Source organism: Narcine bancroftii, chromosome 8 (genome assembly GCF_036971445.1).
Source record: "Narcine bancroftii isolate sNarBan1 chromosome 8, sNarBan1.hap1, whole genome shotgun sequence".
NCBI lineage: Eukaryota > Metazoa > Chordata > Chondrichthyes > Torpediniformes > Narcinidae > Narcine > Narcine bancroftii.
Window position 1 is genome coordinate 77,343,669 of NC_091476.1, and position 24,527 is coordinate 77,368,195.

Sequence of the window (24,527 nt, forward strand, 5' to 3'; positions counted from 1 at the left end):
ACTTGATGGGCCAACATCTGCTCCTATAATTTGTACGTTCTCTCCAGGTCTGTGTAGGTTTTATCTGGGGGCTCTGGTTTCCTCCCACCATTCAAAAATGTACCATGTTGGGGAGGGCAGAAGGGTGTGGGTTCATTATTGTTCAGGTGCCATGTCGTTCGGCGTGGGGTGACCATGTCTCCATCCGTCACAATCCCTGACCCTCCGAATTGTAGTTGTTGCCTCCCCTGTTCCCCTTCGGCGAAGGCTCCATCTTTGAGCTGAGACCCTTGTCATTGCTGAGTTCATGATTATACAAGAGGAAAAGTGCTGAGGGGGTTTCAGGTGCAGTGTCCGTACTGGACAGGCCACCCTGGCCATTGACCAGCAGATTCATCTGCCCAGAGTTTTCAGTTTTACAACCATTAATTCCAATTTGTAGAACCTGCCTGTAAAAACCATCCAGCATCTGCAATCCTTGGCTTCCCGTGAACCGGATTGGGAGGCTAAACAGGTTCTACACCTTGCCCAAGGGGGACATGTTGGCTAACGGCCGGAAGGAGAGCCTCACACCTCCTTTTGCTGAACAATTGCTCAGCTCTGACACCAGCAAATGTGTTAATGGGGTGTAATTGGGCGGCCCGGACTCGTGGGCCAAAACAGCCTGTTACCGCACTGTACTTCTACTTTAAAAAAGAACCTTCTGATTTGCCAACCTCAGAGTGGTCTCATCATTACCACATCTCCTCCTGCCCCCTTCAAGCCACCATCCCTGCAAACCACTCAAGAGCAGAGCGACTGAAAGCACTGAGTCCAGTTGAATGACGATTACTTGCCTGGGCAATCAGGGTGAAGAAGTGGAAATTGCAGTTATCCAAGGTTTAACAAGAGGATTTTCCAGAGACAAGCCCACCAGTTTTCCGGAGTCGAGCCCACCAGTTTTCTGTGATTAGTGCAGGCCTGGCTGTTCAGTTATTTCTGTTTTGATGCAATTACAACCTCCACTTACCGTCCAATTGCTGAGAGTGGTTTCTATTGTCCATTTTCAGTAGGAATTATCCAAGAAATGTCCGTGGTAAAGTGGGGGGGGGGGGGTAGAAATGTGGCGGAGGCTGCGAGACCACAGGCCACAGCGATGCTCTCCTCCCTCCACTGAGTACCACCATGAATGCGTTGGCGAAGGAAGCATCTGTAGTCCAGAGGATGCTCACTGGGCGTCCTCTGCCTGGTTGTACAAGGGATGGACATCATCTCTCCTGAATGCTCTCACCTCTGACCCTGAGCAAACACTGCGTGGGGATGTGTGGATCGCAAGCATAGGAGACCATTCGGCCCTTCAATTTACTGTCCCACTCAATAAGAGCACAGTTGAGCTGACCCCAACTCCCCATTCCCAAGAGTTCAAAGATTCATCAGCTCTCTGTCTTAAACAGGTAACCCCTTATTTTTAACCAGAATGCGGTACAACACAGTACAGGCCCTTTGGCTAATTGTGTTCTGTTAACCTCATTCTAGGTGCTCCTACAAGATGAAAAACCCTCCCCACACACCAGCCAGTGAATGAAAGGATTATTATACGAGGAGCATTTGACAGGTCTTGGCCTGAACTGATTGGGATTTAGGACAATGAAGGGAATCTCATTGAAACATTTGAATGTTGAAAGCCGTGGACAGGTTAGATGTGGAAAGGTTGTTCCCCACGGTGGGAGAGTCAGGACAAGAGAGCACAACTTTGGGATTGAAGGCCATCCACTCAGAACAGAGACGTGGAGGAATTTCTTCAGCCAGAGGGCGGTGAATCTGTGGAATTTGTTGCCACGGGCGGTTGTGGAGGCCGGGTCATTGGTGTATTAAAGGCAGGTTCTTGATTAGCCAGGGCATCAAAGGTTATGGGGAGAAAACCAGGAAGTGGGTCTGAGTGGGGAAACGGATCGGCCCATGATTGAGTGGCGGGGCAGACTCGATGGGCTGAATGGCCTATTTCTGCTCCTATATCTTATGGTTCATGAGAATGTTATTTGTTTCATCCAAGTCCAGTGAGCACAGCAGTGATGGGGGTTTTCAGCTTGTAGTGTGAATAAAACTTCTCATGACTGAAGGGTTCTGGGTTTAGGTGGGAAACCAGAGTTATATGTGAGCGGATAGAGTGGAGCCGGCCATCAGCACCACACCCGAACCAGTGAATCCCAATTCATTGCACAGCTGACACCTGGGACTGAGGTCTTTTGTACCCTTTTGCCTTGTGTAAAAAATCCCTTGCCTTGCTTGGACAAAGTGGCAGGGAATATTCTCTGAGAGGCCAATGTTCATTCTCAGTCAAACCACACAAAGGGTTGACCTGCCAATCACGTTGCTATGTTGGGATCTTACTGTGCACCGCAGGCTTCTTTCCAGCTTCAATCTGAGGCCCGGTTTCCATTCCCAGAGGGGGTGGTTTAATTCTGTCAATGGATTTGGCTGGTTCGTGAGGTGTGTTCCCCAGGCAGAGAACTACACATTCTTAATCAGAATGAAGAAAGGTTTGTGAGCCAAAGAGTTGATGTCATTGTGGGGAAAATTCATGAAGCAGCCTGTCTTTGCTATGGTAGGTTTACAAAGATGCTATCCTATCTGTGCACACCCAGATCCCACACCACCACATGGTCAGACTGGTGCAATTAGAACTATTAATTGGAACATTACCGTACAGAATGCAAGCCCTTTGAGTCTGCACTGGTCTATTATTTTGACTGATCTGGTGGTACGGTTGCTGCAGAGAAATGAATCGGAGGTCAATCCACAGGACCATAAGAGTAGATCAATGGGGGTCTCGCTTTCCCCGCCTCCATCGACATGATCTACTGGGATCGTATCTGAAGTGGGAGTGCAAAATCGCTGAGGACCCCTTCCCCCCTGCACACAGCGTCTTCCAGCTGCTCCTGTCGGGGTGAGGGAGGGATTGTCTACTCAATCATAGCGGAAACAGCACGTCAGTCCTCTCCCAGGTGAGGGAACTGGGGTGGTTGAGGCTGGAAGTGCAATTTGGCGGAAGAGCATTGACTGATCCTTAATTGACTTTAGCTGAAATTCTAGAATTCAGTGGTCAGAAAGAGAGATAAAAAGAGAGAGAGAGAAAGAGTGCGAGAGAGAGAGAGAGAGAGAGAGAGAGAGAGACAGAGAGAGAGAGAGAGAGACAGAGACCTCCAGAGATAGAGAGAGAGAGGAGAATGGAGAAAATAAGGGGAGGAGATAGAAAAGAAAGAGTGAGATAGGAGCCTATGAATAGGAATGTTTCTGTTCAATGGAATTGGAACCTCCATTAACACTTCCTCCATCTCTTCCCCATTTCAAATTATCTGCTGTGTTGTTTGTTCAGCTCAGAATGGGGGAGATAATTGGTTCCATTGACATAGTCCACATTAAAGGGAAGGAGATAATTTATGGATATGCCTTGCGTTATTAAATAAGTGAGTTAACTTTTTTCTTCCACAATGCAATGCGTATTTGATTAAGAACTAGATTATTTTATTGAATTACTGCTCTATTTAAATGGATTTTAATGCCAGGATAAGCCAAAACTGGTCCCATACTTCAAGTGCTGGCAGGCAGCTGGTTAAGCGAGTTTTATGAAAAGCTTAATTATCTCTCTTTCAGTCTGTTAAAGCCCGAGGTTTCATGAAATGATAACAGTGGTGGCCTTGGTTTGTTACTCATCTCCATCCACGACAGCACGATTTCCCTCCGTTTCTGCAATGACGAAGTCCTCTCTTTGTTCGCGGACAATTTGTATTGGGAATTACTTAAATTTGAATTTAGACATACAGCACGGTAACTGGCCCTTCCAGCCCATGTGTCCATGTCACCCAATAATCCCTAGTACGTATTGAAGGATAGGAGGAAACTGAAGTCCCCAATGGAATCCCACGCAGACACGGGGAGAACGGACAAACAGCATGGGATTCGAACCATAGACCTAGTTACTGGGGCTGTATGGTGTGCTAACCGTTACGCCACTCGTACTGCTCTATTACACAATTAGAGGGTCCAGCAATCTGAGGAAGGGCAGTTGCAGAAGTACATGAGGAACAGTGCAGAGGAAATTTCATTCCGTATTTAATCCATGCACTGGGAGTGTGTGATGGGATGGGTGTGGAGGGAGGCATCACTCTGTGTCTGACCCCGGGAGTGTGTGATGAGACGGTGAGGAGGGAGATTCACAAGGGTACAATGCTCCATCAGATCACTACAGAACCTAACACTAATTGGATCGCAGTAAAACGTGAAAATCTGTAGACACCATAGCTATTTGAATGGCTCACGTTCAAAATGTTGGTTATGTATCTTTTAAAGTATGCTGTCTGACCTGCTGAGTTTCCCCAGCGTCATGTTTGCACCGATTAGACAGATTCAGATTTTCATATTCGGATTTATTTCCAGAGTCCGTACATGACATCACATACAACCCTGAGATTCTTTTCCCTGCGGGCCAGCCAGAATTACCACTTATTGGTAGTGCAAAAAATACTGTCCACAACGTACACGTGTAAACAGATAAATGTAAATAAACTGACTGTGTAAAATAGAGAGAGAAAAATCAATAAATTCCTCAAATGGGTCCCTGATTGAGTTTGTCGTTGAGGAGTCTGACGATGGAGGGGGAGCAGCTATTCCTGAACCTGGTGGTGCGAGTCTTGTGGCCCCTAGACCTCTATCCTGATGGCAGCAGTGAGAACAGACCGTGTACTGGGGGGTGTGGATCCTTGATGATCGCTGCTGCTCTCTGATGACAGCGTTCCCCGTAGATATTCTTGACGATGGGGGGGGGGGGGGAGGGTGACATCAAGTGCGAGGTTGTTGATGGGGCCCAAGTTTTCAACCTCCATCCTGTGTGCTGACTCATCCCCTTCCTTTATACAACCCAGTACCACAGCTATATTGAAAGATTCCCATCCTCATTGAGGATGCCAGTACTCGTAGGGGTACCTAACGCTCCCGATACCCCTAATGGCTCCAATTTCAGAGCTAACCAGGCACAGACATTCCCCCCAGACCTGCACTGTCCACTGGCTCTGATCCTGCACGTGTGTGGCTTGCCTGAAATCTGAGGCAGTGTGGTGTGAACATGGGCTGTAATAGCACACAAGCAGAGGGTCAGTCCACTTCTGTTCCTCTTGGTCGCTGGAAGAGCAGGTCAGGGCGAGAGTGAAACTCAACCCTAGAACCTTTGCCATCACTGAGAGAATCTTAGAAGAAGTTACGGGGCTGGAGCACATCCCCTCGTCCAAGAGCTACCCCTGGATGCAGAAGGAGTGGAGTGGGGCAGTTACACTTGTTGCTGTGAAACACGACAGTCAGTAGATGTTGCGGTCGTAGGAAAACCCTCAGAGATGCTGGAGGAAGTCGGCCAGTCTCGCGGTGCCCACAGGAGGGGAAGATCTATCACCGACGTTTCAGGCTTGAGCCTTTCAAGGTTTTGGCCTCGGGCTTGGAACGTCGGTAATAGATTTTCCCCTCCTGTGGACGCTGCGAGTCTGGCCGACTTCCTCCAGCATCTCTGTGCATTTGCGAGTGACACTGTAATTGTGCAGGTCGCTGGGAGTGCCCTGGAGCGCTGCGTATGGTATTGGGGGACATGCACGTTGGACGCAGTGTAGGGGTGGGTCACCAGCTGATTCCTGGGAGGTCGGGGTTGTCTGATGACGAACGGTTGAGGGTTTCCGCTGATCATCTGTGGGAAAGCCGGTGGTCATGGCAATGCATCATAGAATTCAAAAGGGGACTGAGACTGGATACTGACAGGACGTTTCCCCTCATGCAGATGTCTAAAACCAGGCGTCTCCATTGCAGGTTTCTGTGGAGATAGAACCATAGAACATTACAGCACAGAAACAGGCCCTTTGGCCCTCCTAGTCTGGTCCTAACTATCTTCGAACCACTGGCCTGAACCCATTCGTAGCCTCCATACCCCTCCCAACCTTGGACCTGTCCAAACTGAACCCGCATTCCCCTCGTTCCACACCCCCATCACTCTCTGTGTAAAGAAGTTCTCCCTAAACTTTTCCCCTTTCACCCTTAACCCCTCCCTCACGTCGTCTGGTTCATTTCTCACCCACCCTCAGTGGAAAAAGCCGACCTACATTTACTCTGTCTCACAGGAAGGAATTTCTTCTCTCTGAGAAGACAACTCTGGAATTTTCTCATTCTCCAGGAGGGAGCATGTGCTCCACCATGCTCCACAGATTGTTGGTATAAGACTTGGAAGAGATATTGAGAGCAAGTTCATGCCAATCACGATTGAGTGTAGAGAGTAGAGAGGGAGAAACTCTCGGGAACCAAGGATTTGGTCTAATCTGTGTCAGTGTGCTGCAAGGTACCTCTTGTCTGTCCCACCCCCCATTGGGCTGATGTGTATCCAGGTGCGATAGACACCACATGATCACAAGATATAAGAGCAGAGGTAGGCCAATTGGTCCATCGAATCTGCCCTGCCATACTAACCGTGTGCTGATCCATCCTCCCTTGCCTTCTCCCCGTAGCCCTTAATCCCCGTCAATTCAAACCCCTCCCCTTCTACCAAAGTGCACGACTGTGCACTTCTCACCCTTGCATGAATATAATTCCATGACGATCTACCACGGATATGTTGTGTGGGAAACCAGTGATCATTTCTACGTCGGGCAGGAGATGGGCATTTGGCATAATTCCTCTTCATCTGCAGAGGAAGATTTACTGGGATGTTGCCTGGACTTGAAGAACTGAGTTACAGGGAAAGGTTAAACAGGTGAGGACTTTATTCCCTGGAGCGTAGAAGAAATAGGAGAGACTTGATGGAGGGAATTAAAATTGTGAGGGGGACAGACAGAGTAAATGTAGGTTGGCTTTTTCCACTGAGGGTGGGTGAGATACAAACCAGAGGTCATGGGTTAGGGGAAATGTTGAAGGGGAGATTCTTCACACAGAGAGCGGTGGGGGTGTGGAATGAGCTGAAGTGGTGAATGTGGGCTCAATTTTAACTTTAAGAAGAATTTGGACAGGTCGATGGAGGGGAGGGGTGTGGAAGGATATGGACTGGGTGCAGGTCAGTGGGACTAGGCCAAAAGAAAATGGTTCGGCACAGACTAGAAGGGCCGAAGGGCCGGTTTCTGTGCTGTCATATTCCACGGTTCTATCTTTCTCTGAGATCATCTTGAATAATTCTCTCTTTCATCATAGGGAAAAGGTGCATTTATCCGCAGTGCACTTGACCTGAAGTCGTTTTGTTGCTAATCTCATTACGATTGATTGATTTCTTTTTTATTTTGAAATTCATTTGCAGCTTCTTCTACATGTCTTATAGCTTGTTCCTTACCAAGTTGTTTTTCACCCACAATGCACTTTCAAAGTGGGGTCTGCAGAAGACCGTTGCCCTCCATTTACACCACCACAAACATTCTCAAATCGTTGGCTTCCTGAAAAAAGAATTGGGGAACTTCAAGTGGGGACACAAAGATCATTTCAGATTTGCTGTATCACGGAGGAAATTGAAGATGCATTTTGTTTATTTTAAACATCCAACGCAGTGACAGGTCCTTCCGGCCCACGAGTCCGTGCCGCCCAATTACTCCCAATTGCTGTCCAACCCCTGGTACATTTTGAAGTGTGGGAGGAAACCGGAGCCCCCTGGTGAAACCCACGCAAACACGGGGAGAACATACAAACTCCTTACAGACAGCGCGGGATTTGAATTCCAGTTGAGGAGGCGCTGTAACAGCATCGCGCTATCCTCTACGGTAACCGCGCTGCCCCTAAAATAACTTGTATTGAATTTAACATGTTTAATGGCATAATATTGCTGATACAAGGTTGACTAAACTTGTTGCACAAGAAATGTGAGGAGCCCAGGGATTGCTTGGTCACCATCTGAAGTAGAGCTCATAGGCTACTTAATAAGTGCAGTCATGCTGCGTCTTTGAGCAGTCGAGGAGTTGAGGACCGGGGGCACAACTTCAGGATAGAAGGCCGTCACTTTAAAACAGAAAAATATCTTCAGCCAGAGGGTCTGTGGAACTTGTTGGCACAGGTGGCCATGGAAGTGAGGCCGCTGGGTGTATTTAAGGCAGAGATCGACACGGATTTGATGAGTCAAGGCATCAAGGGTTATGGGGAGTGGGGCTGAGCGGGGAGATGGATCAGCTCATGAGAGAATAGCGGGGCAGGCTCAATGGGTCGATGGACCTTCTTCTGCCCCCATATCTTGTGACCTCCCAGCCACATCTCACCCTGCGAGTTGTAGGCAGAGACTTATTTGCACACCCTGCCCTACTGCGCCTGCCGTTTCCGCCCAACTCAGTCACCATGACAACAGATTATATGGAACAAATCACGAGTGCAGATTTGTCTTTTCCGAAAGTGTTTAGTTTTTTTTAATTACTAGGCTTAAAAATTGAAATATTATGTATTCCACTGGGGTATAATTTCCAATTTAAACATGGAACTCATCCTCAAATTCCTGAACAAATTGTTCATGGTGTTTGGATTTGTTATATTGGATTTGGGAGGGATTTCTCCTGGATATTTACCTGCTGCCTGCAGTAGGGAGGGGTTGGGAGCCTCTATTGTGGGGGACTGCAACATATTGGGGGGATGGTGCAGTGGTGTAGAGAGAGGGGGGTGCAGGTGAAGCTAATTTTACATTTGTGGCACCTCCGACCCCTCACACCAGTCCACCATGCCTCCGCCTCCCCACTCCGATACCCTCCTCCTCCTGCTGCCGAAAAAGCAGTGCAGCCCACCACAGACCCACCATCAGGTATGCTATGAGCTCGCTGCCCCCCCAATGTTAGAATCTGGCTACGCCCCTGGGGTGATGCCTGTGATGGGCAGTCTGTTTGGCATAGCGGTTTTGCGTACCGCTGTCGCAGAGCCAGCGATCGGGACCGGGGTTTGAATCCGGTGCTTTCTGTAAGGAATTTGCACATTCTCCCCGTGTTTGTGTGGGATTCACCCAGGGTCTCCTGTTCCAAATGTATCGGGGATTGCAGGCTATTTGGGTGAAACTGGGCGGCATGGGCCTGTTACCGTGCTGTATGTCTGGAAAAATGGCATTTGACCATTTTGTCTTGATGCTTGAGTGAGCTGGTGTACCTCCCTTGGGTCTTTCACCTCTCCACCCCCTCTTGCGGGCGGCTTCAGGCTTCCGAAGGCAACATTCAGAGTTTCTCAAGTGCCCCATGCCCCTCAGCACGGGACAGGACAGGGTTGGTGTCCTCAAGGACCCCCCACCACCCAGGCCATGCCCTCGTCACTCTGCTCCCCTCGGAAAGGAGGTCCAGGAGCCTGAAGACGAGGCCCCAGTGGCACAAGGACGGCTTCTTCCCCTCCGCCACCAGATTCCTGAATGGGCAACAACCCCCAGACATGGCCTCGCTTTCTCTTCTTTGCACCAATTTATTTATTTTTAAATGTAAATTTTGCTCTGTGAAGCTGGTGTAAAACAACGAATTTCGTGACATGTTCATGACAATAAACTCTGATTCTGAGGGCTGGGGCAGATCACCGGTGAATGGCAGGCTTGGCAGTCTCTCCCACTGCCTCACTCTCTTGACCTTGTGTTCTGGGCACATTCCAGAACTGCTTCCAGCCAGTGGCTCCGTCTCTGGGCGACAACCTGTTCAGGAGGTTGAGAATGAGTTCTGTGTGTAGATTGGAAATCATGTCTCAGTGGAATAGTTAATATTTCAATTTTTGTGCATTACAATTAAAAATAGAGAGCACATTTCAGCAAAATGCAAATCAGACACACAATCTGTTCACAGTAAACTTCATTACAGCGACAGGGCCATGCTGGGGGTCTCTGACTTTTCGCAATGCTCAACTTCGTTGAGGTGTTAGCATTAGCCCCAGACTTGTTCGCGTATTGATTAGTTCAAGTTTATGGCTATGTGATTGTGCAAGTACAACTCGACAGAACAGCGTTCTCCAGTCCTTGGTGCAAAACACTCAGACACACTCCCAGACATAACACACGTACAGACACAGGACAAGTATCCATATATACAAATAAATATTGTTTCATGAATATGAGGGTCTCGGAGGGTCAGTGTGAGCAGTTCCTTTGGTTGTTCAGCGTTCTCCCAGCCCATGGGAAGAAGTTGTTCCTCAGCTGGCTCTGATCCTCCTGGATCTCTTCCCCGACGGAAGCAGCTAGAAGATGCCGTGTGTGGGAGGGATGGGATTACTCAATGATTCAGACAACGATCCTGGTAGATCACGTCTGAGAGGGAGACTCCAGTGACCCTCTCTGCCACTCTGTGGATTGACCTCCGATCTATTTCTCTGCAGCCACCATCCCCACACTGTGATGCAGCCGGCCAGGACGCTCTCGATAGAGCTCCTGTAGAAGGTTAGGTGATGGTGGCCGGTAGCCTTGCCTGACTCAGGTGGGGTTCAGTCAGGGAAGGTTCACTGAGATTCAAGATTATCTTATAGTTGCGATAAAAGAGAAAATGTGGTTTCACACAAAATTTCCTTTTGTTGACTGCAAGGCAGACAAAAGAACTCGTGATTTTTCTGTGGGGTTCGGTGGGTCCCTGTGGTTCGCTGAACTGCAAGGTCATCATTTTATTTTACGTTTTCCATTAATAAAAAGAAACCAGATCACACATTTCTTCAATATATACAAATATCCACCAACTAACTACGAATACATGATGTTTCCCTGCTTCCTGCCCCCCCCCCTGCATCCCCCGCTCTCACAGAAGGAAAACCCCTGAACGGACAAATTTAAACCAACCACCGGTCTGGCCCTGTCTGATTGGACTGGCCACGACATCAGAATAAAATTAGGTGCTCCCAGTGGACGTCTGGAGAAACAGTGGAGTCATCCCCTTGTATAATTCCTTTATTTATCCACCAGTTGCTGTTTTCGTTGGAGTGCGGCTACCGTTTCACTCCTGTTCACACCAAATGTGGCTGCCATATTCCTGTCACACACTCCCGGGGTCAGACACAGAGTGAAGCTCCTTCCTGACTGTCCCATCACACACTTCCGGGGTCAGAGACAGAGTGAAGCTCCCTACGCTTCATCCCATCACACACTCCTGGGGTCAGACTCTGAGTGAAGCTCCCTCTACGCCCTTCAATCATGGACTCTAAAAGCAGGGACAGCATGGACCAAGGAGATAATTGAAGTCATGGCCCTGAGTACCAGTCTAATCTGTGTCTTTGACTCTGTTTTCTTGCCAGCTGGCACCACGTACATCTTTGGTCGAGGAGGAGCCCTGATCACCTACACATGGCCTCCAAACGACCGGCCAAGCACGCGAGCTGACCGTCTTGCCGTGGGCTTCAGCACGCAACAGAAGGATGCCATTTTGGTTCGAGTAGATAGTGCCTCTGGCCTGGGAGACTACCTACAGCTCCACATCGTAAGTATTCAGCCCCATTATTTTCTGCAGCGCTGCGGGAACTCTCCAAGGCTTTTCCTACAAAGGGTCTGGTGTCTGGGGCCTCATTGCGTTGGGATGGTCACTGTGGAAACGCTTTCCTCCTGAGGCCGGTGGCTTGCGTCGTGTTTTAATCACTGGAGAGCAGGTCCAGGGGGTGCTATGCTCACTGAGGATTTACTGGGGTTCTCTTTTAATACTTTACCTCCATTCCTCATGCCCATGTTTACCTGGAAGCCTCTGAGTGGGGTGGAAAGTTCCAACGGGCTTCTCCTCTTGAGTGTCATTGGCGAGAGGTTTGAGACCATGTGTGTGGTACCCTGTTTATACCCCGTCTCCCCATTCCATGGCAACTTAGTGTTTGGGGCATTTGGCTTCACAGGCATGCGTGAGCATCCGGGTATGTGTTGGTGCAGGTAGAAGGAGGCTGGGTTTTGCTTTGGAGCCTGTAGTTGCCATTTTCCAACATGAGGACCAGAGCTGGGCCAATGAAAGTCAAGGAAGCCGTTATGAGGCTGGAAAACAAGGGACTTTAGGACGACCAAAATCAACTGTTTGGAACATCATTAAGAGCGTCCTGGTGAGGTCAGTCATCACAAAGGGACTGGTTGGCCAAGGAAGACCCCCCCCCCCCCACTGCTGATGGGAAAGTCCCCAAATGCCTGTCCAACAGATCAGAAACGCTCTTCAGGAGACAGGTGGGGATACGTCAATGACGACTGTCCGCAGAGGACTTCATGAACAGCAATACAGGGTGTAAATATCCCAAGCATAATGGAAGGCATTGTACGTTCAGCTCAGCCAAAATGCAAATGTGAAATGTGTTCTGATTACACTGGACACATTTGTTATCAAAGGTTTGTTTTAAAGAAAAAGGGGATTATGATGGACAACTTCCCGCTGGCTGCAAAGATAATTTCAGATTTGCTGTATCACACAGAAAGATGGAGAACCTACACAGAGTAAAGAGGAGGAAGTGCTCGCTGCCTTAAAGCAAATAATGGCGGATAAATCCCCAGAGTCTGACAAGATATTCCCTCAGACCTTAAGGGAAGAAATTGCAGGGGCTCTGGCAGAAATGTTTAACGTCCTCAGCCACGGGTCAGGTGCCGGAGAATTGGAGGGAGGCTCATGTCTAAAAAAGGCTCCAAAAGTATCCTTGTAAATTATAGGCCGACGTCAGTAGTAGGTAAATTATTGGAAGGTGTTCTCAGAGATCGGATATACAAGTATTTTGACAGCCAGAAACTGATTAGGGATAATCAATATGGCTTTGTGCATGGTAGGTCATGTTTAACCAATCTTATAGAGTTTTTCGAGGAGGTTACCAGGAAAGCTGACAAAGGAAAGGCTGTGGATGTTGTCAACAGGGACATTAGTGAGGCCTTTGACAAGGCCCACAGGGGAGGTTAGTCAGGAAGATTCAGGCGCTGGGTATTCATAGTGAAGTAGTGAACTGGATTCGACAATAGGTGGACAGGAGAAGTCAGAGAGTAGTGGTGAATGATGCTTCTCAGACTGGAGGCCGGTGACGAGGGGTGCCTCAGGGATCGGTGCTGGGACCATTGTTGTGTGACGTCTATATCAATGATCTGGATGATCATGTGGGAAATTGGATCAGCAAGTTTGCACATGACACCACGATTGGAGGCGTTGTGGACGGCGGAGAAGGTTTTCAAAGTTTGCAGAGGGATCTGGACCAGCTGGAAAAATGGGCTGAAAATTGGCCGATGGAGTTTAATGCAGAGAAATGTTGCATTTGGAAGGACAAACCAAAAAAGGACCTACGCGGTGAATGGTCAGGCACTGAGGAGTGCAGTAGAACAGAGGGATCTGGAAACAAAGATACATATTCACTCAAAGTGGTGTCACAGGTGGACAGGGTTGTAGAGAGAACTTTTGACATATTGACTTCATAAATTAAAGTATTGAGTCCAGGAGCTGGGATGTTATAGTAAGGTTTTTTAAGACATTGGAGAGGCCAAATTTGGAGAATTGTGTGCAGTTTTGGTCACTGAACTACAGGAAAGATACCAATCAGATAGAAAGAGGGCAGAGTAGATTTACTTGGATGTTGCCCGGACTTCAGGAACTAAGTTACAGGGAAAGGTTAAACAGGTGAGGACTTTATTCCCTGGAGCGTAGAAGAATGAGGGGAGATTTGATGGAGGTATTTAAAATTATGAGGTGGACAGTCAGTAAATGTAGGTCGGCTTTTCCCATTGAAGGTAGGTGAGATACAAACCAGAGGCCATGGGTTAAGGGTGAAAGGGGAGAGATTTAGGGGGAAACTTCTTCAAACAGAGAGCGGTGGGGGTGTGGAATGAGCTGCCAGCTGAAGTGGTGAATGTGGGCTCAATTTTAACATTGAAGAAGAATTTGGACAGGTCCATGGAGGGGAGGGCTATGGACTGGGTGCAGGTCAGTGGGAGTAGGTGAAAAATGGGCCTAGAAGGGCCGAAGGGCCTGTTTCTGTGCTGTAGTGTTCTACGTGAAGTAAATGTTCTCTGAGGTGATACATTGACCTGTGGTGAAAATGGGAGCAAATATCCAGCTAGCAGGGGCCTTGGTTGGGCTCTGCTCATAGAAGCTGTGTGGGTAAGGTTGTGTGACAACGTCGCCCAGGATGAAGAGTGGGTCGATGCCGCTCGCCATTGGGGCGACTCTCTTTGTGTCTCCTTATCCCTGCTCAGTCGCCCCCAGTCAGAGGCTTCATCTGTAAACTGGGGGGGGGGGGTTTAATTATCTATTGTTGGTCTTTCGGGTGGCTCTGTGGAGGGGGAAGAACCTGCAGATGCAGCGACGGGTAAATGTTTTCGAAGAACGTGACTGAAAATCAAGTAAGGTTTATATATTCATGCAAGTCAAGTTTGTTCAATGTAAGGACAGGGTAGAATTAAACTGTTTATTCTTAATGGAGGTGTATTCATTAGGCATTGTATGTGTAAAGCTCAAGCAACAGCAAAATACATCTCCTAATCCTCGTAGGTGCTGGATACCAGGGCTTTGACTGTACTTACATCTCACATGCCTTCAGTGTTTCTAAAGCAGTCCATCAACAGCAAGTGCCTGAGCCCTCACCCCCAGGAGTCCAGCCACTCAGTGGAATGCCAATCGGCTTCTGCGGATAACTGCAGCATAAACACTAGCCTTCCCACCGGGGTGGGGGGTTCTGCCTGAATTTAACATGCAGCTGGCTGGCCAGGTGGCAGTGACTGGGAGGATCACACATCATAACCGTGAAAAGATTCCACGCATGTCCCTGGCAGAGCTAATCAGATCGACGTCTTCTTGGGTACTGACTGCACAGAAAAGATTAAAGTGGACACCACTCACAGGGCCTGCAGGAAAAGCAAAGGCTTGAAGCTCTTATTCCCACCTGCCTTATTGCTTGAGGGATCTTGTTACCAGCCATAGTCTCTGACCCCTTCCCCGTGGCTGTGAGATAAGCTTGGACTCTGAAACCTGTTCAGATTCAGATTTCAGATTTATTGTCAGAGTGCATACATAGCATTACCTACATCCCTGAGATTATTTTTCCAGTGGGCCAGGCAGAATGACCACTTATTTGTCGTGAAAAAAATAAACTGTACACATAGTGCCCGTGTAAACAGATAAAGAAATGTAAACAAACTGACTGTGCAAAACAGAGAGAAAAATCAATAGAAGTACAGAGTCCGTAAATGAGTCCCTGATTGAGTTTGTCATTGAGGAGTCTGATGGTGGAGAGGAGCAGCTGTTCCTAAACCTGGTGGGGCGAGTCCTGTGGCCCCTGGACCTCTTTCCTGATGGCAGCAGCGAGAACAGAGTGTGTGCTGGGTGGGGTGGGTCCTTGATGATCGCTGCTGCTCTCCAATGGCAGCTTTCCCTGTGAATGTTCTCATCGGTGAGGAGGGTTTTGCCTGTGATGTCCTGGACTGTGTCCCTTTCCTTTTGCACAGCTTTCCACTAAGGGATGTTGGTGCCCCTGTGCTAGGCCGTGAATGCAGTCGGTCAGCGCACTTTCCACCGTACATCTGTAGAGAGTTTCCATGGTCTCCAATGTCATACCGAACCTCCACAAACTCCTGAGGAAGTAGAGGTGCTGACGGGCTTTCTTCACAATACCATTAGTGTGTTGGGTCCAAGAGAGATCCTCCCAGATAGTGACTCCCAGGGACTTGCTCAGGAGAACCAGGAACAACACATCCATCGGCCTTTTCACACCCGCAGTGTTAAGTGAAGATTCTCGGGGAATTTATCTGGGATCCCTCCTGTGAACTGTGGTCAGCCCAGGAATTTTAAACGGGTCTGCGGCCCTCCCTCATAGGTAGGTCTACGACCCTGGGAAATGTTCCTGGACCACCCTCTCCCTGTGGTGTGAAAAGGCAAATGGCTGAGCAGGGGAAGCCTCATGACGTCAGCGCTTGTGTGCTGCATCACGTAGGTGGTTAAAATTCCTACCCCCTGATAACAGAGGGCTGCGTTGGCCTGTCGCGATGGGACTTCAGTGTGGGATGAGTAGCCGTCCTCGTTAACCATAATCCCTCAGGTAGCTGGATTTCCCAGAACAGTTCCAGCTGCCTGAGGGATTATGGGAAATGGGGTCAGCCATTCATCCTGCATTGGGCCACAGTCGTGATGTGCCGAGATTGGGGGTCGGTGGGGGTGGAGGGAGCGGGTGAGCGATGGATGGACGGGGGTGGGGGTGAACTAACTCTTGTAAGGGTGTGACATCATTGGTTGGGGGAAGGACCCCCCCTCAAATTATCGGGGAGGGCAGATTCCTGGGAATTTGAACCGCAGTGTGAAAGGCCTGGGGGAGTGGTCCTGAATTTCTGGGAATTTCACCAGGACAAAGTAGGAAAATGGCTACGAACTCAGTAGTGGAGAGAGGGGAGACACCAAGTTCCTTGGAGTTCACTTCACTAGTGACCTATCGTGGACACTCAACATCTCCTCACTTGTCAGGAAGGCGCAACAGGGACTGCACTTCCTGAGAAGACTGAGTCCGGCGAGGCTACCGGCCACCATCACGTCCACCTTCTACAGGAGCTCTAACGAGAGTGTCCTGGCCGGCTGCATCACATTGTGGGGACGGTGGCTGCAAAGAAAGGATCGGAAGTCAATCCACTGTGGCAGCGTGGATGGATGAATAAGTGAGGGATTCCCTGGGGCAGCCCTCCTGCAGCCCCAGGAAGTTGATGTGACCCCTTTAAGAGCAGCGGGAGGGGTGGGGTTTGATATAGTAGTAGGTGGCCTTAATGCCATTGGGGATTATTCAGAGGGATTAATCATATGAACCATTGTACAGAAGCGATGTCAAAATAACTCCATGCTATTATGCTAATATGTAATTACTGTTTCATAATCAGAGTTTATTTTCCTCAACACCATCAGTGGTAATTATTCTCAGTGATCACATTACATCTCAAACCAGCGGGAGCATCAGTACCTGTAGTGGAACCCTCCCACCGTGACTTTAACCTCCCCACACTCCTCCCAACATCCCTCCCATCCCTCCTACCCCCTCCTGATGTCCCTCCCATCCCTCCTCACCCCTCCCTCAACTTCTCCCCACCTCACCCCTCCCTGCTTCCCTCCCTCCCCTCCTCAGCCCTTTCCTATGTCCCTCCCCTCCTCACTCCTCCCAATGTCCCTTCCTCCCCTAATCACCCCCTTCCTACATCCCTCTCCCCTCCTCATCCCCTCCCTCTACCCCCTCACCCCCTCCCTACATCCCTCCCACCCCTCCCTCCATGACTTTAACCTCCCCACACTCCTCCTGATGCCCCTCCCCTCCCTTCCCTCCCCACCACTCCCGATGCCCCTCCCATCTCTCCCTTCCCTCCCTCTATGCATCCCCTCCTCACCCCTCATTCCCTGTGGGCCAACCCTCCATTCCTCCCTCACCCCCCCGCACCTCCCAACTCCATACCCCCTCCCCTCGCCCCCTCACCCACCGGCCCCCTCACCCCGCCTCCTCCCTCCACCCCGCCTCTCGCCGCCCTCTCTCCACCCTGCCTCTCAGTCCCCTCGTCACACCCCCCCACTCCCTTTGCCTCCTACTTGCTACCCCGTTGAACTGTCACAGACCTTGTAGAGGTTCATTCAGATGACATTGCCCTCACTGATCAAAATCTGAATCAGAATTTATCGCATGAACATGTCACAAAATTTGTTGTTTTTGCGGCAGAATCACAAGCAAATATTGCTCTAAATTACATTTAAAAATACATAAATTGGTGCAAAATAAGAGAAAGTGAAGCCGTGTCTGGGGGTCGTTGCCCGTTCAGGAATCTTATGGCGGAGGGGAAGAAGCTGTCCTTGTGCCGCTGGGTGCTCGTCTTCAGGCTCCTGGACCCCCTTCCCGACGGTAGCAGAGTGAAGAGGGAATGGCCTGGGTGGTGGGGGGTCCTTGATGATAGAGGCTGCTTATTTAAGACACCGCCTCGTGTTGATGTCTTCGATGGAGTGAAGACTGGTTCCCCTGATGTCGCAGGCTGAGTTCAGCACCCTCTGGAGTTTATTCTTGTCCTGAGGGTTGGCGCCTCCATACCAGGTGGTGATGGAACCGGCCAGAATGCTCTTCCAGGTCCACCCGTAGACATTTATGAGAATATTCGGTGATGTACCAAATCTCCCCAAACTGCTCACAAAATTTAGCCGCTGGCGAGCCTCGCATGGACATGGAGGCAGATCCTCGGAGATGTTGACCCCCAGGAATTTGACATTACTTTCGATCTCCACTGCTGAACGCCTCTCTTTTTAAAATATCTGCATTAATTTCAATAACAATAAACTTGTGCCCTGGAAAAACGGAAGAGACAAAAACCCCTGCAAGCACAAATCAGACAAATGTATCCAAAGCCCAGCTGTAATAAAGAAAGGACATCATAAATTTATCAAATCTCCTCAACCGCACAGTTATATGAAAAGTACAGTAATCAGTGAAAATAAGAATCCTTTAATCAAAACCCTGTCCATTTGACAAGGTTAGAAATAAAACCAAGCATGTGGGTTTCAAGTGACAACAACTTGGAAACCAACAGCGCAACATTGAAGTTCAGAACAGTCTTAAAATTTTAGCTTATAGTGATGGTCCAGAAGAATTCGTATTTGAATCTTTAAGGGCCTATCTCATTTTTTTCCTAAACTTACACAAGATCATTTAATCATCGTGTGTGCGGGTTGGTGGAGAGTTGCCTTTCCATTTGATCAATATTGCACGTCTGGCCATCAATGAGGTAAAAGATGCAATTCAGCTTTGAGTTGAAGTCAATAAAACATCATTAACATCTTGAAATGATCCAAAAAGAGCAGTTAAAGGGCAAGGTTCCAACTTAAAAATCACTGATAGTGGGTAAAAATGTCTTTCCAAAGATATTCTTAGACTAGAGCAAAGCCCAAGGATGTGAACTGAGGAAGGCTCTGCAAATTTCCATTTGTCACCAAGAGGATTTAGATCAGAATTAAAAACGAGCTAGTTTAGCTTTAGATAAATTACTCCATGGACCACTTTAAATTGCAGCAAACAATGTTGTGCACAAAGGGAGGCTGTATTAATCAGATTTACAAACCTCATCGGAGAATGGAAGGTTCAAATCCTGTTCCCGATCTGAACTAACGTGGCTGTTCTTAAATCATTGTAAATAAGAGGTATTAGCCCTTTGTGAGAAAGTTGAAAATCCAAAAGTAAATCCAGAATATTTGTCTCAGGAACTTGTGGAAAATCTGGAATCTGAGATCGAGCAAAATGTTTCATTTGTAAATATCTATAAAACTGTGTATTTGATAAGTTAAATTTTGTAACCAATGGTTTAGAAGAAGTGAAACTATTAAAAATAAAAGTATTTGAAAGGTTTAATACCCAATGTTAAAAACTGGTTCGTGAAAAGAAGCTTAAAAAAAAGGTGATTAGATAATAATGGGACGATCAAGCGAAAAATACCAAACACCCTTCTAACTTGTGCCCATATTTTCAAAGTACATTTAATGATCAGGTTATCAGTTATCTTATATAAAGAAGAGGATGGACAAGAACCTAAAATTGCTGATAAAGAAGTATTCTTTGTGAAATTCAATTCTATTTCTGTCAATGAAGGGCGGCCATCCAAATTATCCAAATGTAGCAGAAGGATGAACTTCTGCCCTCCTGAGTAATCTCACACTGGGAAAGGCCAGTCGACCAGTCCTTCTAGCTCTCTGAAGATAAGCTTTATTTAAGCGGGGATGTTTCCCATGCCAAGTGAGTCAAAAAAAGATTCAGGAACAAAAATTGGAATAGATTGGAAAAGGGACAAAGGTTTAGGTGATTGTTCATTTTAACGGAATTGACGTGACCAATTATCGAGAGTGATAAAGGTGACCATCTTGACCTGATTAAACAAAGTGAAAAAATTTTTGTAGCTCCTAGGATTTTGATCAGGTCCCGCACAGGAGATTAGTGTACAAACTTAAAGTGCACGGTAGAGGAGGGATAGGATTGAGGTTGGATAGAATTGGTTGACAGACAGGAAGCAAAGAGTAGGAATGAATGAGTTCTTTTCCAAATGACAGGCAGTGACTAGTGGGGGATGCAAGGTTCAGTGCTGGGACCACAGTTATTTACAATATATCTCAATAACTTAGATGAGGGAATAGAAAGCAGCATCTCCAAGTTTGCAGACGACACGAAGTTGGATGGCCGGGTTAGCTGGGTAGGGTGCAGGGTGACTTGGACAAATTAGGTGAATTGGCCAATGCATGGCAGATAGAATATAATGTGGATAAATGTGAGGTTAAATAGTGTCCGATTAGGAAAAGGAGAGATGCATCGAGACCTGGGTGTTGTTGTGCACCAGTCATTGAAAGTGGGCATGCAGGTACAGCAGGCAGTGAGGAAAGGGATTCATAGCAAAAGGATTTGATTACAGGAGCAGAGAGGTTCTACTGCAGCTGGACAGGGCCTTGGTAAGACCACACCTGGAGTATGTGTACAATTTTGGTCTCTTTATCTGAAGAAGGACATCCTCACCATAGAGGGGTTGCAGAGAAGGTTCACTAGACTGATACCAGGGATGGCAGGACTTGCATATGAAGAAAGGCTGGATTGACTAAACTTACACTTGCTGGAATTTAGAAGATTGAGGGGGGATCTTATAGAAACGTCTAAAATTTTTAAGGGATTGGACCAGACTAGATGCAGGAAGGTTGTTCCCAATGTTGGGGAAAACCAGAACCAGGGGTCACAGTTTAAGGATAAGAGGGAAGCCTTTTAGAACTGAGATGAGAATTTTTTTCTCTCTCAGAGGGTGGTGAATCTGTGGAATTCTTTGCCGCAGGAAGTTGTTGAAGCCATTTCTTTATCTTTATTTAAGAGGGAGTTAGATTTGGCCCTTGTGGCTAAGGGGATCAGGGGGTCTGGGGAGAAGGCAGGGACTGGATACAGAGGAGATGATCAGCCATGATCAAAATAGATGGCAGTGTAGGTTTGAAGGGCTGAATGGCCGACTCCTGCACCTATTTTCTATGTTTCTGCGTAATACCGAGATAGGTAAATTGGTTTCCCACAATCTTAAAAGGAAAATGAGTGTAACTTGATATGGAACCATTCGAAAGTAAAAGTTCACTGTTGTGTAGATTCAACTTGTACCCAGAAAATTGGCTAATATTAGAGGACAGAATGAATATGCCAGGCAAGGAAACCTCAGGGTTAGAAACAAAAACCAATAGATCATATGCATGTGCTCAATACCCTTCTCCAGATCCCTGTAAAATCAAGGACAAATCCTCAGAGATGCTGATCCGTAGGAATTGGAAGTTACTGATCCTCGCCACTATTGACCCCTCAAAGAGGTCTGGGTTGTGTTCTCCTGATCTCCCCCTCCTGATGTCCACAATAATTTCCTTGGCTTTGCTGGATGTTGGTAACTCGCTGATCGATCTCCCTCTTGAACACTTCCTCTTAGACAACTCTGATGACGACCGCCACGTCACTGGCAAATTTGTAGACGGCACTTGAAAGGTGCCCAGATCACAACAGTGGCCTGGTGAAGAATACTTCCAAGCTCCTACCCTTAGCCTTCTCCCAAATGTGTGACGTTTGGCTCCGATGCTACAGGAATGATGTCATTGGCTGTAATGGGTTTCGAAAAGATTCACCAGGTTGTAACTGGGACTGGAGATTTAAGGTGAAGGGTGGAGGGGGAAGGAGCCTGAGGGATAACCCTTTGCACAGGAATGATGGGTGTGTGGAACGAGGTGCCAGGGGAAGTGGCAGTGATAGAAAATTTTACAACATCTGAAAGACATTTAGGCAGGTACATGGGTAGGAGAGTCATCAAGTTTATCATCATTCAATTGTACAACCCGATGAAACAGTGTTCTCCGGTCCTTGGTGCAACACCCGCAGACACACAATACACACGCAGGATAAGTCTTCATATGCACAAATAAGTATTGATTCGTGAATATGAGGGTCTCAAGTGATTTCTTTGGTCGTTAAGCGTTCTCACCGCCCGTTGGACGAAGCTGTTCCTCAGCCTGGTGGCGCTGGCTCTGATCCTCCTGGATCTCTTCCCCGACGGGAGCAACTGGAAGATGCCGTGTGCGGTGGGGGAGTGGGGGGGGGGGGGAAGGGGCCCTCAGCGATTCTGCGTGCTCTCTGCAGACAACGATCTCGGTCAATCACGTCGATTGTGGTGGGGGGGGAGGGTAGGGAGATCCCAGTGACCTTCACTGCCGCTCTTCTGGTCCTGTGGATTGACCTCCAGTCGATCTCTATGCCAACCATCCCCACATTGCCATGCAACCGGCCAGGACGCTCTGGATAGAGGCTCTTGCAGAAGGTGGACAGGATGGTGGTCAGTAGCCTCACCCGACTCAGTCTTCTCGCAAAGTTCAGTTGCCTTCCTGACAAGTGAGGAGATGTGTGTCCACTAGTTAAAAGAACTCAGGAGGAAAATGGGGGCCAGCCCGGGCACAAGGGACTAGCTCAGGTAGTTAACATGGCCAGCCAGCCCGGGCACAAGGGACTAGCTCAGGTAGTTAACATGGGCAGCAGCCATGAGCTGGGTCGAAGGGACTATTTCTGTCCTGCTTCACTCTTTTATCACTAACCCCCTGGTTCTCACAAAACTTAATCCTATTTGGACATTCTTTGATATTTCCCACCATTTCTTTACTTTCCGTGTCCGCTCCTCCACACTCTCTACTCTCTAACCCTTTCTAACGTAATAAAAGCAAAGAGCTTTCTTTGTTTGGCCGACCCCTTTCTCTCCGGAAGCTTCGCCAACCTCCCTCGTGGCCTACAGTGATTCACAGATCTTCATCTTCAGGAAGCCACCTCCAGTAACAGTCAGTGAAGCGTGAAAGTCCGCAGACCCTGTGGTTGAAGTAACAACACGACGCTGGAGAATCCCAGCAGGTCACGCAGCGTCCTTTATATCGCAAAGATAAAGATGCAGAACCAACGTTTTGGGCCTGAGCCCTTCATCAAGGGGCGAGCAAAATGTCGGCAGGCACCCAAACAGAATATGGGGGCAGGGAGAGGAGAATAATTCTAAAGGCAGGAGGGAAGGAGGTCACAGCAGTGAACAGGGGGAGGGGGGACGTCTCTGTGAATGGAGAGGGAAGGGGGTGGAGAGCTGGAGGGAAGGAGATAGAGGACGGGGAAGGGAGGGGGAATGGCAGAAATCGGAGACGTTGACTTTAATGCCGTCTGGTTGGAGAGCGTCCATTCGGAAAATGAGGTCTTGCTCCTCTGATTTACGGGTGGACTTGGTGGGGCAGTACATGAGGCCGTGGACGGACATGTGAGTGGGGCACAGAATTAAAGTGGTCGGCCATTGGGAGATCCCTGTCACTGATGCGAACAGAGCGAAAGTGCTCAGTGAAGTGATCTCCCGGTCTTTCCGATATAGTGACAGTGCCTTTGGCATCTCTCCCCACCTCCACCACCCATCCATACAACCCATTCTTCTAAATCCTATCCACAACATTGCTATGTCTCCTTCCACCCCCACCCCCACCCCCCCCTTCTTTCCCCCAAACTAAATCCAGAATGACCTCCACTTGGACTATGCGCCTGCCTCAGAAACGAGCTGTGTAAATTAGCCCATTATCTACCTTCGTCTCCAGATAATGCTGTGAGAAGATCCTTGCCACCTTGCTATTCACAAGATATTAATGGGGTGTCCATCACAGCCACAGTGTCAGCAAGCTCCAATACCTCAAACCAATGTCGAATAACCAATGTTTGATCGTCAGGAGTTAACCAAGGCCTGTGTTAACTGTGTCGGCCTGATCTGCTTAAGTACCCAGAGGACAGCTACAGTGCAGTCATCTTCAGAGGCTGCTACAGTCACTGATAATTAAACCCAGTGTCCTGTGCTGCCCACCCAGTGCCAGCTCCTGGCAAGAAAAAATTCCATTCATGGAAATTGCTTCAGAAAATTCTCCTTCTCAACAGGGGCCAAGGAATTGAGTCTCTTCCCAGAATAAATTGTTTCACAACCCATGAGATTGCATTACCTTTCCGATTAGCTGGCTCTCTTGTCAAGTGTGTTGCCTTTCAGTGTGCAGATACTCAAATAATGGTGAATAATTTTGGGGACTTTGCCAGTGTGCTATGCGTTGCTCTCATGTTCTCTCGTCTGACTCTTTCTCTGTCTGTCTATCTCTCTGTCTGTCTATCTGTCTCTCTCTCTGTCTACCTCTGTCTGCTTGTCTCTCTCTCTCTGTCTGACTCTGTCTGTCTGTCTCTCTCTGTCTGTCTCTCTCTCTGTCTGTCTGCCTGTCCCTCTGTCTGTCTCTCTCTCTGTCTATCTCTGTCTGCCTGTCTGACTCTGTCTGTCTATCTCTCTCTGCCTGTCTCTCTCTCTGTCTGTCTGACTCTGTCTATCTCTGTCTGCCTGTCTCTCTGCCTGTCTGTCTATCTCTCTCTGTCTTTCTCTCTCTCTGTCTGTTTGACTCTCTCTCTTCTCTGTATCTCTGTCTGTCTATCTGTCTGTCTCTCTCTTTTTCCCTCTCTTTCTCTCTCTTTCTCTTTCTCTCTCTTTCAGTCTCTCTCTCGGTCTCTCTCTCTCTAGCCCTTTTCACACTTGCAAGTGGTCCCAGGAATTAACAGCCAATTGGCCTAAAAAGGGTGGAGTGTGAAAGGAAAATCTCAGCGTTAGCATCAGGACG

General features: G+C 48.2%; 1 protein-coding gene across 21 annotated transcripts in view; it reads left to right on the plus strand.

Annotated features, from left to right (window-relative positions):
* Window positions 1-24,527, plus strand: part of LOC138740935 (neurexin-2-like) — an 838,414-nt gene that overhangs the window by 485,514 nt on the left and 328,373 nt on the right. For all 21 annotated transcript variants that reach the window (XM_069894295.1, XM_069894297.1, XM_069894296.1 and 18 more), the window contains one exon: window positions 11,182-11,363. In XM_069894295.1, the coding sequence (XP_069750396.1) occupies window positions 11,182-11,363 (182 nt within the window). The remainder of the gene's footprint in view (window positions 1-11,181; window positions 11,364-24,527) is intronic.